Source organism: Erpetoichthys calabaricus, chromosome 11, assembly GCF_900747795.2.
Source record: "Erpetoichthys calabaricus chromosome 11, fErpCal1.3, whole genome shotgun sequence".
Lineage (NCBI taxonomy): Eukaryota > Metazoa > Chordata > Cladistia > Polypteriformes > Polypteridae > Erpetoichthys > Erpetoichthys calabaricus.
The window spans coordinates 37,551,200-37,566,797 of record NC_041404.2 but is presented as its reverse complement, the minus strand read 5'-3'; the positions used below and the strand labels follow the sequence as shown (position 1 = coordinate 37,566,797).

Below are 15,598 nucleotides of genomic sequence, written 5' to 3'. Positions count from 1 at the left end.
TTTATCTTATGTGTTCTCAATTAATTACACCAGAGTTATATTTTCTTCCTAAATTTCTGAGTGGTGAACTTGTAATTCTCAGCAGTGTTGTTTAACATTATTTAGTGTAAGTAAATTATAAAATAATATCTGTACGTTTATTCACTACTTTTACAGGTTGAAGACCGCAGAGCGGAAATGGAAAGACAATTGATTAGTATGAAAGTTCAGTATGAATCTCTGCAGAAACAACATTCTTACTCCAGACAGCAGCTGCACAGAATGAAGGTATAAATCTGTTTGTCCAACCTAAGCCTCTATAGTATTAGCTAAAGGTTAACTGGGATCATTGACTAGACAATGAGTAAATAAATGGAACCATTAACAGCCACACATTAATAAGCATTTATATTCTTTTTCATTTTACATTTGTTTAAAGTTTGTTTAGGAACATTAAACCAATTAAGATTTTGTGACCACATTTTTAAGAGAGAACTCTATATAACACATGGAGTTTTATATTATGAAAGGAAAAAGTAAAATAGAAAACATATCATGTACATCTTTATCCACACAAATTCAAAGAGAATATAAAATTGCAAGGTGTCATTTTAGTTATGTAAAAATAACTGCACTCTAATATATTATAGAAAGCTCAGCTGTTACAGTAAAAAAGAAAAAGCTTTGTTATGAATCTTTTACATTTTTTTCCCCCCACAATCAGTTGCAGTTATTTTAAATGTGATTTCCTGTGTGTTGTTTGTTGTTTTTTTTTTTTTTTATGGTCTTACAAATGGCTTAGTTGGAAATATTTGCTTTCTGAGAATTTTATCTGAACTGTATGTAGTCCTGTTTAGTGTTATAAGTTGGTGTGGAAGAGGACAGACAGATTATCTTATTTTCAGCTGTAGTATGACAGCAAGCATGATTTATTATCCTTGCAAAAATTCTGAAGTCGTTATAAAAGTATACCCTGAGAAAATTTGTAGGGTCAGAAATAAAACTGAGTGCTAAAATGACGCAGGTGTCTTTTCTGCATTCCTACATACAGTGGTGTGAAAAACTATTTGCCCCCTTCCTGATTTCTTATTCTTTTGCATGTTTGTCACACAAAATGTTTCTGATCATCAAACACATTTAACCATTAGTCAAATATAACACAAGTAAACACAAAATGCAGTTTTTAAATGATGGTTTTTATTATTTAGGGAGAAAAAAAATCCAAACCTACATGGCCCTGTGTGAAAAAGTAATTGCCCCCTTGTTAAAAAATAACCTAACTGTGGTGTATCACACCTGAGTTCAATTTCCGTAGCCACCCCCAGGCCTGATTACTGCCACACCTGTTTCAATCAAGAAATCACTTAAATAGGAGCTGCCTGACACAGAGAAGTAGACCAAAAGCACCTCAAAAGCTAGACATCATGCCAAGATCCAAAGAAATTCAGGAACAAATGAGAACAGAAGTAATTGAGATCTATCAGTCTGGTAAAGGTTATAAAGCCATTTCTAAAGCTTTGGGACTCCAGCGAACCACAGTGAGAGCCGTTATCCACAAATGGCAAAAACATGGAACAGTGGTGAACCTTCCCAGGAGTGGCCGGCCAACCAAAATTACCCCAAGAGCGCAGAGACGACTCATCCGAGAGGTCACAAAAGACCCCAGGACAACGTCTAAAGAACTGCAGGCCTCACTTGCCTCAATTAAGGTCAGTGTTCACGACTCCACCATAAGAAAGAGACTGGGCAAAAACGGCCTGCATGGCAGATTTCCAAGACGCAAACTACTGTTAAGCAAAAAGAACATTAGGGCTCGTCTCAATTTTGCTAAGAAACATCTCAATGATTGCCAAGACTTTTGGGAAAATACCTTGTGGACTGATGAGACAAAAGTTGAACTTTTTGGAAGGCAAATGTCCCGTTACATCTGGCGTAAAAGGAACACAGCATTTCAGAGAAAGAACATCATACCAACAGTAAAATAGGGTGGTGGTAGTGTGATGGTCTGGGGTTGTTTTGCTGCTTCAGGACCTGGAAGGCTTGCTGTGATAGATGGAACCATGAATTCTACTGTCTACCAAAAAATCCTGAAGGAGAATGTCCGGCCATCTGTTCGTCAACTCAAGCTGAAGCGATCTTGGGTGCTGCAACAGGACAATGACTCAAAACACACCAGCAAATCCACCTCTGAATGGCTGAAGAAAAACAAAATGAAGACTTTGGAGTGGCCTAGTCAAAGTCCTGACCTGAATCCAATTGAGATGCTATTGGCATGACCTTAAAAAGGCGGTTCATGCTAGAAAACCCTCAAATAAAGCTGAATTACAACAATTTTGCAAAGATGAGTGGGCCAAAATTCCTCCAGAGCGCTGTAAAAGACTCATTGCAAGTTATCGCAAACGCTTGATTGCAGTTATTGCTGCTAAGGGTGGCCCCACGAGTTATTAGGTTCAGGGGGCAATTACTTTTTCACACAGGGCCATGTAGGTTTGGATTTTTTTTTTCTCCCTAAATAATAAAAACCACCATTTACAAACTGCATTTTGTGTTTACTTGTGTTATATTTGACTAATGGTTAAATGTGTTTGTATGATCAGAAACATTTTGTGTGACAAACATGCAAAAGAATAAGAAATCAGGAAGGGGGCAAATAGTGTTTCACACCACTGTAATTGATCCCCCACCCCACTTCTCTCGGTTAAATGAAAGTTGGCTTCTCACAAGGTTTTCCTGTTTCAGTTTTACACAGTGACACAATTAGCCAAACACATTTTGCATATCTGATTGCACATTTTTGATTTGTAGTACCGACTGTGCTGCTTAGTACTTGACAGAAGCTTGTACATGTTCAGTTGAATAGTGTATATGTCCTCTTAATGCTTAAAGTATGAAACTATTAAATTAAGCCAAGTTACATTTTTATGCAGGTGTGACAGTGTCTTTCGTCTTTGGTTATGATTAAAAGATGCAAAACCTTAAATTTTATACTGGTGCTGTATGCTATGCAGTAACAAAATTAGTAAAGCGGCATTTTGCTGGACTATGTCTAACATGATTATATTTGTCATATTAAAATACAGAGAACAAACTGAGTTGGCAGTTTTAGCATAACTACTGTTGTCTTGTACTATACGTGGTGTGCTACATATAGTAACCCACTCTCCTAATGGTCTTAGTTTTCTCTGTATGCTATTTGGTACGTCTAGAACAGGGGTCCCCAACCCCCGGTCCGCGGCCCACTACCGGGCCGCAGCCGTCTGACAGCTGGGCCGCGAGAGAACTGCTGGCAATGGAGACTCACTCAGACTTATCAGAACGCTTGGCGGGCGGGGCTTTGCAGCAGCGCAGAGAGAGGAGAGAGACCGAGGTGAGAGAGTAATACAACAAAGTATTTTTATGGTCCCGACAGTTTCCCCATATGACACGAGTCTATAGAAATCGCGTTACTACGAAGTATATTCAGCAGATGCTTTCATTACAACGAAGTGACCTTGAAATGCTTGAACGAATCATCAACAGAGCAGTTAGATCTGTGGTCGCTGCTCAGTTGTGCACGTTTGCACAACGATCCCCAAACAGAAACATTGTAAAAAAAAAAAATCTCTTTCCTCGAACTTTCCTTGAAATGTTTTTTTTTTGGTCGTTGTTTTTGTTGTCTGTGGTTTTCAGTGATACCTTTTGCTTATTGCTTGTCAACATTTGAAAAACATCCATTGGAATTTAACTCATTGTCACCGTCCTATAGAAACGGCAGACACGAAAAAAGATAGCAGTGTTAATGTTTGTGATGTGCAATCTGTAGGAATGGCAAATGCAAAGCATATGTCTTTGTTATTTGCAAAAAAAGAAGAAAAATCTTGGGTTGCAAACGTATGCGAACTGCTTAATAACTTTAATAATAATAGAAATGTTATGTAAATTGTGTATAAAACTGAACCCCCCCCCCCCCCCCCCCCCACTGGTCCGTGGAAAAATTTGCATCTAATAAAGTGGTCCTTGCTGTCAAAAAGGTTGGGGACCACTGGTCTATAAGATTTTTACCCAAATATTTTTTTCACATGCATTTTTATCTTAAACATTTAATTTCATCATTAAGTATATTTCCTTGCTAAATGAATATTTACGATTCTTGTAATTTGCAATTACAAGATTGTTTCAATATCCCCATACAATTTTTATTTGTGGTACAGTATTTATTTGTTAAAAAAGATACACTTTAACAACCCTTAGCTTCTCTCTATTCAATCTCAAAGCAGTCTTATACTTTGACTACCTGTTAACAAGTATGCAAAACTGGCTATATAGGATATATAATATTAAGATCATTCTATCCATCCATCCATCGATTTTCCAACCCGCTGAATCCGAACATAGGGTCACGGGGGTCTGCTGGAGCCAATCCCAGCCAACACAGGGCACAAGGCAGGGAACCAATCCTGGGCAGGGTGCCAACCCACCGCAGAAGATCATTCTATTTTGGCAAAATATTAACCTGATTTTTGGAAAATACATTGTGGAATTTGATTTACTGAAAATTTATTTATTTATTTTTTTAAACTATTTCTTTACCAAACTACATACTGCTCCTGGAATCCCTTATACTTAAAACATGATGGCAGTCTGTCTGTCTGCTTTATCAGAAGGTTTTTAAAGCCAAGGTAGCCTGTTCACACAGTTGAATATGTTTGTTGCTGCCTCATTAAATTCAAGGGGGTTTAGAAAGCAGGATCTTCCCTCTTCTTGTCTGTTGTCTGGATAGCTCCTTTTCTGACCCTCTTCTATAAGAGGATTTTTTTGTAAGGTTTGCACTTGGTAGTGCTTCATAATGGATTTCTTTGATATACCTGTGATGCATTCTAATCTAGCAAGACTGAAATTGCCAAATTATGATGACATTTTTAATATAATGGTTTGGTTTTGGGTAGATTCCAAGTCTTAATTTGTAAAGTTTTTTTTGCCATCAGAAATGCAAACACACATCTGTACTATAACAAATCACTACATGCTTTAGAATTCAGTGGTCCTTTTTTTGAGCCGGAACCTGTCTTTTACATCTTTGTGTCCAATTGATTAGTAAAGTCTCAAATTACTAATCATGATGATAATTTTCTCTGTAGAGCTGCGTGCCTTGTTCAAAAAATATTGTATTATTCTGGAACATTGCAAGTGTAATTTCACCATTCAAATAAAGATAACATCTCACACCACTGCTTAGTCATTAAGACTAAAGGCATATAAAAGCATAATGAAAAATCAAACTGAAAAATTTGTAAACTCAGTCGTTTTGTAATTTACTGATTTTAATTTTATTAAGGAGGCTAATGATTGGTTAGTTTTAATGTGTCCCACATATACATTTAGAACAGAGCAGCTCCTAATCAGTGAAGTACGCAGTGTTTGTAGACTATATAGTCACTTTACACTCATACATTCATACTTAAAAGAAAAAGATTACTTGTTAAATTAACTAAAATGTAACAAGTTTTGTTCATGTTCCAAGTAGCAAAAACAATTATTACTAATAACTGGTGGATTATTGTTTAGCATGCTGTTGACAGTAATGTACCAACTACTGACGTTCTGCCCTAAATGGCGACACTACATACATGCTTTCCAAAGGCAGTAATAATAAATGTTACAAATTAAAATTAAGGATGTATGTCAGTTTTTCTAAACCAGTTATGTCAGTACACTGTGTGTGTGGAGCTGGGTGCCAGTCTTTCTCAGCAGTACTAAGTGAAAGTGAAATTCTTATACAGTAAAACCTTGATTATTTGTCAGGGGTCAGGACCAAAGTTATGACAGAAAAGAGAAAAGACTGATAACAGAACAGCTAGTTTAAAAATGATGTACAGTTGATTAATTTAGCAAACAGTCATTCTTTTATATATATATATATATATATATATATATATATATATATATATATATATATATACGAGCTGTATATACCCGGCGTTGCCCGGGGCAGAAGTAACCTAATCGGTCAAACACTTACATATATACCAAAGTAAACCTAATCGGTCAAACAGTTACATATATAAAAAAACCGAACCTAATCGGACAAACAGCTTCATATATACAGAAGCGAACCTAATCGGACAAACAGCTAATCTATATACATAAGCAAACCTAATTGGTCAAACAGTTACATAAATACAAAAGCAAACCTAATCGATCAAACAGCTTCATATATACAGAAGCGAACCTAATTGGTCAAACAGTTATGCATGTGCAGAATGATTTTACAAACATTATGCGTGTTAACAATCATTAAAAAGAAAAGATTGAGGAACTGTTCTTCTATATGTGATGAAGCCACTAATAAGACAGATTTTTTTCAGGACACAGCTGTTTCATAACTAAACTACTGCCACCCCAAAGTAATGCCTAATAGTGGTTTTTGGGGTAGCTGTGGAATAAAAAGGGTGTTTTTTAGTCAGTAAGAATCTGACACTACCCTTCAGTACGGGCTGAAGGGTGCCTATGTAAGGTTTTACATCCTTCCCGTATGGAAAAAAAAAACATACTAAACTTTTTTTTCATCATTACAGATAATCTCAGTCAAATCGAAGTACGCATTCTCAATTTATTTTTATCTAATTTTTAGTTTTTCACAAAGCCATCCCATGCCAATTTGTATGAATAAACTTTTGCTAGAGAGTTAGCAAAAGTTTATTCATGCACATATTTTAATACGGATAATCTATCTCTAATCAAGGTTCTCATTTTCATTCTAATTTAAAATAATAATAGATACTCATTTTTTTCTTCTGTTTTAGAAAAACCAATCTATGCCACCTACGTCTTCGTCAAGTCAGCTTCATCCAGCTTCATCACATATAGAAGAAGAGTTCCTCAATCTTTTCTTTTTAATGATTGTTAACACGCATAATCTTTGTAAAATTATTCTGCACATGCATAACTGTTTGACCAATTAGGTTCGCTTCTGTATATATGAAGCTGTTTATCCGATTAGGTTCGCTTTTTTTATATATGTAACTGTTTGACCGATTAGGTTTACTTTGGTATATATGTAAGTGTTTGACCGATTAGGTTACTTCTGCCCCGGGCAACGGCGGGTATATACAGCTCGTATATATATATATATATATATATATATATATATAGCAAAATACCCGCGCTTCGCAGCGGAGAAGTAGTGTGTTAAAGAGGTTATGAAAAAAAAAGGAAACATTTTAAAAATAATGTAACATGATTGTCAATGTAATTGTGTTGTCATTGTTATAACTGTTGCTGTCTTTTATATATATATATATATATATAATATATATATATATATATATATATATATATATATATATATATATATATATATATATATATATATATATATATATATATATATATATATATATATATATATATTATATATATAATATACACACACACAAACATTTATATACATATATATACATATCTACATATACACATGTACATATATATATACACACACATACATAAACACACACATAAGACTTACTGAGTGAAACGGGCTTTCATTGACAATCATGTTACGTTATTTTTAAAATGTTTCCTTTTTTTTTCATAACCTCTTTAACACACTACTTCTCCGCTGTGAAGCGCGGGTATTTTGCTAGTATATATATATATATATATATATATATATATATATACATATACACACATACATGCAGTTTTAATAACACAGAAATCAATATAAACATTAACATCATTATCATATGAGAATATGAAGTAATATATAAGAAGCACATTTCATATAAATATAAATTATTAAACAGTAAAATCTTCTTCTGTAATTTGCTACCGTGGCAATTTGTGTGTCTGTCCAGGATTTTAAATGACCTGTAGCTCGCAAACCGTTGCACCTATACACTTGAAATGTGGTACACATATAGTACGTCACGTCTACTATCCGCTTTATGGGTGATGATTGTTTTAGTCTTTTTATCTTTATTTTATTTTATTGTAGAATCAAGTCCTATCTGCGCACAGCAGGGCAGCCGTGGGCGGATGCGTATGGTGTATTCACTCGATGTTATCGTGCATTGCGCTGTCAGTGGTATTTTGATAAAAGAATTTGAACAACATATAAGAAGCGTATAAATTATTAAACAGTAAAACATTAACATTTAAGAAGTAAAGTTACATTAAGTACTACTGCTGTGCCTTCGGGTATACTTCATTTTTTGTTTGCCCATTACATGCTTAAATGTATACATTTTTTGGTGCACCTACCCGAGAACACGCGACATATAACCGAGCGTGGGAGAAGCATGGATTTTAAACACGCGTTGAGTTGATGTGCTGGTCTCCCTCGTGAAATAACTGGTAATGTTTGACTAAAATCTACAGCGAGTAAAACGACATTAGCTCCTATTTTTTTTTTTACGATCTCTGAGATGTTGCTTTTTTCGGTTCAAGGCTTCATAAGCTCTTTTATGTTGTATGGTGTACTTATCCCAAACCATCATCTTTGAATGTTGCAAGACTTTCGCCTTGTATGTAGATCGGGGTAATTACATTCATTGCATTCCTAGTCTGAATCACAATGTGATTGTATGGGTGGTTACCTGCCACTGTAGGGTTGCCACCCGTCCTTTAAAATACGGAATCGTGCCGCGTTTGAGAATGAAATTGCGCGTCCCGTTTTGAATCAATACTGGACGGGATTTATCCCGTATTTTTTTTATTTTTTTTTTAAAGCAGCGTCTCATGCAAATCATCCCACACGCATTTTATGAAGATGCCTCCTTTCCTACTTTTGATTGGGTAATACTTGATGTCATCGTTAGTTTGGTGTTTTTAACTGTCCAGTGAGGAGGGCGTGTCTTTCAACCGTAAGCAGATTTTTTGCACTGGTATCACTGACCTCGACGACGGCGACGTTATACGTCAAAAATAAATTACGATAAATGACGATTTTAGCGATACTTTATTACGACGGCGGCTACATAGACACGATCAAATAAAAACAAAAAAATCAAATAATCATTCTACATTTTGAAAACGTTGAAAAAACGACGGAATGAAAAAAAGGCCCACCCGACGACCCACCCATTCCATTTTTATATATATAGATATATATAAAACAAAACGATGAGTAACGACCAGTATAATATATATATATATTTTTTGTGCTAATTGCTTTATTCGATTAAAACAAATTAATTTCTATTTTCTCTCCGTGTGAGTTCCATGGCTTCCATTTGGAAATTCCGGTTTTGTGGTTCATATATAAAAACATTTCAAACCATAAAAACAATACATATATAAACAATTTAAAATATATTTCAAACTAACTTTGCCCCAGGGGTGGTCTTCCTTTTCAGGTCCTTGATTCAAGGAGTTTTATGTTGTCTTTGGCCATCTGTAACACACTTACAATGGGGAGAAGTTTCTCTTTGTGTATATTGCCTTCTGACCGAAATAGCCTCTTTTAAATAGTTTATTCTGACCCATTTTGCCTTACCCACATTTTCTTTTTTTGACCTGCCAAACATTACTATTTCTTTATCTATTGGCCCTTCCACTATTTTTTTTCTGCCCTTACCCTGTTCCACACTAGTTGTGCTTTCTTATTTTCGTATAGTACATGTTTTGCAGTTTCGATTTCCTTACATTATGGATAAGGACATTTTGGGTTTTTCACAGATTTTCTTTTGAACAGATTGTTGTTTGTCTGGAGAATATCATGTACGGCCTTCCATGTTAAGTTTTTCAAATCATTTGGGAGATAATTACCTGCTATAATTTCCCATATTTTTTCAGATTCTGCTTTAGATGTTTCCTTAAGCCATGTGGCCGGTTTCTTGTCCTTAACTGTGTTTATAAGCAAATACAACTCGGTGGTACTGGTGTTTTGTGCATTTTACTTGGAGTCTTCTTTCCCTAACAAATGGTGCCCTGTCTAAATACACTATTATCGAGGTTACGGAGCACACCTCCAAAATAATCAGCTGATTAGTAGGGAAAGCTTTCTTTATCTCCTGCCACTTTTTTTTCCCTTTTATACTTCAGACACTCCTGCTTATTGTCTCCTGACTCCCAACTCAAAACTTCCATCACATTTTTCTTTTTATAACTTCTGTTGTCACTTGACTCTTAAGAGGTGTGTCTACCCCTTACAAATCAGAAACCCTTCACCCAGTCCCATCACTTACAGAATTTATTCCACCCTTTCTGCTTCTGCACAGTACATCACCAGTTGCCTTCATGTCACAGTATAGTAACAAAACATAATAACAGAATTTAGAAAGAAAATTACAATACAGAAGAAAATGAACATTAATACAGAATAAAATTACAGTCAGTGGTTTCCTTTTTCAACATGTTTATCAATTATGTCGGCATCACGCTTTATATCATTCACTGTTGTTCTTCCTACTTTGTAAATTGAAGCAATAACTTGAACTTTGGCTGTTTCATAAATGCTTAACAATCTCAAATTTTTGTGACAATTCCAACTCCACGCGAATACCACACAGGCAAGTGGGTAACTAAGAAGAATTAGCCTTGCCTATTTGGCAATACTTTAGCTTTAAAGCAAATGAGCCGAACAGTTTAACCAAAGTTATTTGTTGACTATGAAGGAAGGCTGTTGTTTCCTAAGATTAACAGATGGTGAACTGACATAGTAATTTGCACTTACACCATTCAGTGGATTAAGCAAGGTTAGCGAATGCTGCCATCATAAGCACTAAACACTTGTCTTAATGGCCATTAATTATGATGCTTCTGGATTTATAAAATGCACAAAATATGAGGAGGACAGTATGAGATAGATGCAGTGGTACCACTTGTGTTTCACATTATTTATTCTAGTTTATTTAGGTTTGCTTTATGCATTCTCTCGAGTATGTCATATTAAAACATAAATGTTTTGTTTCTAAGCCACTTACATCAACCTTTTAACTATTCAATAATGGCACACCTGTGCAGAAAATAAATTACTTAGTGTCTGGAGTTAAATTAAGTGGCATGCCGTTTGGTTGTAGTAAACTGTCTCAAACTCTTTTTGGAGGCAGTGACAAGGACACGTGAGCCATTGCTTGCACTGCCACACTGAGGCACTTCCCTTGTGGGATCCTGGTGCAAGTCTCCTGCAGAGTTAATCTGAGAGCACAGCACAATACAATACTAAGGGTTTATTCATTCAAAAAACACTAAATAAGGTGTTGTAGTACCAGTGGCAATAGTCTATAACAGGGGTCCCCAACCCCCGGTCTGCGGCCCACTACCGGTCCGCAGCCATCTGACAGCCGGGCCGCGAGAGAACTGCCGGCAACAGCAACTCACTCAGACTTTTCAGAACGCTTGGCAGACGGGGCTTTGCAGCGGTGCAGAGAGAGGAGAGAGACCGAGGTGAGAGACTATTACAGCAAAATATTTTTATGGTCCCGACAGTTTCCCCATATGACATGAGTCTATAGAAATCACGTTACTACGAAGTACATTCAACAGATGCTTTCATTACAACGAAGTGACCTTGAAATGCTTGAACGAATCATTCACAGAGCAGTTAGATCTGTGGTCGCAGCTCAGTTGTGCACGTTTGCACAACGATCCCCAAACAGAAACATTGTAAAAAAAATCTTTCTTCGAACTTTCCTCGTACTGTTTTTTTTTTTTTTTTTTTTCTTTCCTGTTTTTGTTGTCTGTGGTTTTCATTGATTCCTTTTGCTTATTGCTTGTCAACATTTGAAAAACATCCATTGGAATTTAACTCTTTGTCACCCTCCTATAGAAACGGCAGACACGAAAAAAAGATTGCAGTGTTAATGTTTGTGATGTGCAATCTGTTGGATTGGCAAATGTAAAGCATATGTCTTTGTTATATGCAAAAAAAGAAGAAAAATCTCAGATTGCAAACGTATGCGAACTGCTTAATAACTTTAATAATAATAGAAATGTTATGTAAATTGTGTATAAAACTGCCCTCCCCCCCGATCAACCCCCACAATCCGTGGAAAAATTTGCATCTAACAAGGTGGTCCTTGCTGTCAAAAAAGTTGGGGACCACTGGTCTATAATACATGTTTTGACACTTTGACAGATATGTTTTTAAAATCTCATTTCTTTTAGACTCAGAGGCCTGATAGGCTGCAGTTTTCCGCAAATATAGAATTATGTGAATAGTATGCATGCTGACACTGGGCAGCAGTATTAGTTACTGAACTGGAGTCTTCAAGACTTTATCTCACTTGTCTTGATTCACACATCTATACCAGCTGTAGCAAAGTTGCAGCTTTAAATAGAGCTGTCATGATTGCAGCTTTAAAACGCATCCTGTGCCTCACTTGTCTTCCCTTAGCAGTAGGCTACAAGTACCATCTTCCACTGGCTGTAATAATTTAAAAAAAAAAGCAAAAAAAAAAAGCACACAAACCAACATATCTACTGTGTTGAACCCCACAAATGAAGAAATTAGGTTGCAAATCTGTAATTTGCGAGGGAAATTTTTAATTTTGTATGTTTCTGATAAAGAATCGTTTAAAGTTTCTTGTGTAAATGCAGTGCATTTACAGGCTCTTTGTACAATGTGGATACAAGAGCCTAACGTAAATGAGGTGTTTATGGACATAGTTCAAATCATTTGGAAAGGAAACCATTGGCAATGTAAGTAATCGTCATAGGTCAATATCATCAGCTATTGGCATAAGCCTACTGAAAATTTTCTTTGGATTATCAAGACAACTGTAAAATGTTAAAGCAATATTTTATTTAGTCAGTTTTATGCATGTGTTTTTAAGTATAAAACCATAAATTAACACCTTTGCCTTTCTGTTTTAGACATTGTAATGAGAAGTTGAGCAAAATGAAACCTTTTATTTGCTAACTAAAAAGATTACAGCCTAAGGCCCCTTCTTCAGGCAAAATGTAATCATAGGCATTCTAAGGAATCCCTTCATTTTGTTTTTAAGACAGCCTTAGGATATATATATATATATTTTTTTTTTTTGCATGATCATATAGCTATTGATGATTTCTCTAATCTGTTAAAAATTTAACAAGGTTATAGAGTGCTGATTATAAGCCATACAGTATAGAACACCTTAAAATGTTTTTTTTTTTTTTTTTTTGCCTAGAGAACCCAAAAATGAATAGATATTAAAGACAGTGGCAGTGTTCTACTGCCATAGATAGTAACAAAAACCCAATATGTGATTTCATAATTAAATTATTTTTGAGTTACAGGATTAACCTTATTCTTTACTGCAAAATTTGTACATCTTTTGTTCCCTTCAGGCATATGAATTGGGCTATGTGTGGTGTGGTATGGTATCTACATGACACCACGTAATTGTTGTTGAATTCTCATCATTTGCTTGAGCCCAACTTTCAGTATTCATTACTCTATTATTTTGATGTCTTATGTCCCAAATTTTTATAACTGGAATTAAGGAGAAACTCCTTCCTAAAATGCATTCCCATACTCTAAATTTTCTTAAGGTCAGGTACTTGAGACTATGTCATCACTTGGATAGAAGAAAAAGGATGGCCTATGAAGCACAATCTAATCTGCTTGGAATGCTGGATACTCTTTCAAAGAATGTATTTGATTCAAGTTTTATTTAAATGTTTTATTCTGGAACTGCCTACTTCTACAAATGTGAAATAGTAGTACAGCTTTACGTGAAGTGACTACAGTATTTATTTTGACATTAAATTGAAATTTTTAAATTGTGCTGTACTATTTAAAACTACAAAATTGTTTGTATTCATAAATGACTGTTCCTTTCTATTTAACTGTAGCATTACAAATAGAAAACTTACAGTACATGTGGTAATCTTATGCATATGTAATCAGTGTCTACATTTTCTGATGTCAAGTCAGCAGCAGCAGGTCTGAGTAGTTTGAGCTGTAGTCATATTTTTTTAATAATGCTAAAGATGTTACTTTTTTTTTTTTTTAAACTATTTTATATCCAGAAATTTTTACAATGTTTGTGGAAATGTGATAATGTATATTTGTTTATACCTATTTGAATATTTAAATAAATATTTGATTGATCTTATTGTAGTTTTTTTTTTGTCCAATAAATGTCATAATTTTCTGCTATTTAGAAATGTTTTTAATCAGAAAAATGTGGCATCTCTAATGACCCTTAATGAAACAGGCTAAGCAAATACTCACTGCCTATATGTAGGGTTATTTTATATACAGAATCTCATATTCACAATGATTTATAAACTGTCATTTCTTTGATTTAAAGAATGACTGACTCAATAGACCATTTTACTGATATTTTTTTCTTGGATCCTGCTTGATCCTACCATAGGGGTAATAGAAGTATAAGCCTTTATTTTTAAAAATTACCATACTGAACAATAAATATTTACCTTTTGGATAACATTGAAGTCTTTAAATGAAATGCTCTTGAATATGAGCTTAAAAAAATGTTAATGAGAAATGCAATGAGCTACAATATTCCAGTCAACAGGTTTGTTGACACATTTGTGCTGATGCAGTGATCATGTTAAAGTGCATCTCCCATTCCTCCACCAAACTAGAAATTAAGGATGTTATTAGATTTGTTACACTCTCCTACTTTTATATTTTGGTTTTGTTCTTTAGGTTCAAATTGCTACCTTACTTCAGCTAAAAGGCTCTCATGCAGATGCAGGGCAACTTGAGCGTCTACAGACAATGCTTAGTCAGAAAAATCATGAAATAGAAACATTGATGGTTAAACTGCATCATCTTGAAAAACTGGAGGTATGTTGTTGATATTAAGTTCTTTTTTGCTGACTTTAGCAAACAGGATTTCACAAAGTAAATTATTAAATGCCTGCTGTACTATTTTCCCCCCTACCTCTTAAGTTATTTACTGTGTTTTTGTTCAGTCATCTTCTGTGTTCCTTGCATTTGACGGTAATCTGAAAAATTAGCCGTCTTTGGTTTTGATTTGTGATTTTTTTTTTTTTTTTTTTGCCTGCTTGAATAATGCATGATATCTTTATTACGTTTTTTGGTATATTTGTTCATAATCTAGGGTAGAGGTTCAAAGCAATTCATATTTTAATATTGACTCAAATGTCTTTTTCTGGCATTTTAGTATCTAGTACTGAATTTAATGTGCTTACATTCAAAGTGGCCAGGGTATTTTTTTCTTGGGGAAATGGTTCTGGGATATATTATGTGCACGGTATACAAAGTATTGATAAGCAGTACTTAGAAATCCCTAATAGTACCTTCCACAGTTTCATCACTGTTATATTTTAAATTCAGTTCAATTACTGAACAAATCTGGACATAAAACTATTCAAATAAGTACATCTTCATATCTAAGTACAGTATCTCCTCTCTTTCAGCTGAATCACAGAGTTGAACCTTCCACAGAGGTGGAAAATGAAGATGGCACCTACTACACAGACCTGCTCAAAATGCAGCTGATGAATTCCAAGTAATGTATCTTTCTAAATATTGAAATTTTCTAATATACAGTGCATCCCGAAAGTATTCACAGCGCATCACTTTTTCCACATTTTGTTATGTTACAGCCTTATTCCAAAATGGATTAAATTCATTGTTTTCCTCAGAATTCTACACACAACACCCCATAATGACAACACGAAAAAAAGTTTGAGATTTTTGCAAATTTATTAAAAATAA

General features: G+C 34.8%; 1 protein-coding gene across 3 annotated transcripts in view; it reads left to right on the top strand.

Moving 5' to 3' along the window:
- spdl1 (spindle apparatus coiled-coil protein 1) overlaps nt 1-15,598 on the top strand; it is a 49,971-nt gene that overhangs the window by 22,040 nt on the left and 12,333 nt on the right. For all 3 annotated transcript variants that reach the window (XM_028812953.2, XM_028812955.2, XM_028812954.2), the window contains exons 7-9: nt 157-267; nt 14,561-14,701; nt 15,298-15,389. In XM_028812953.2, the coding sequence (XP_028668786.1) occupies nt 157-267; nt 14,561-14,701; nt 15,298-15,389 (344 nt within the window). The remainder of the gene's footprint in view (nt 1-156; nt 268-14,560; nt 14,702-15,297; nt 15,390-15,598) is intronic.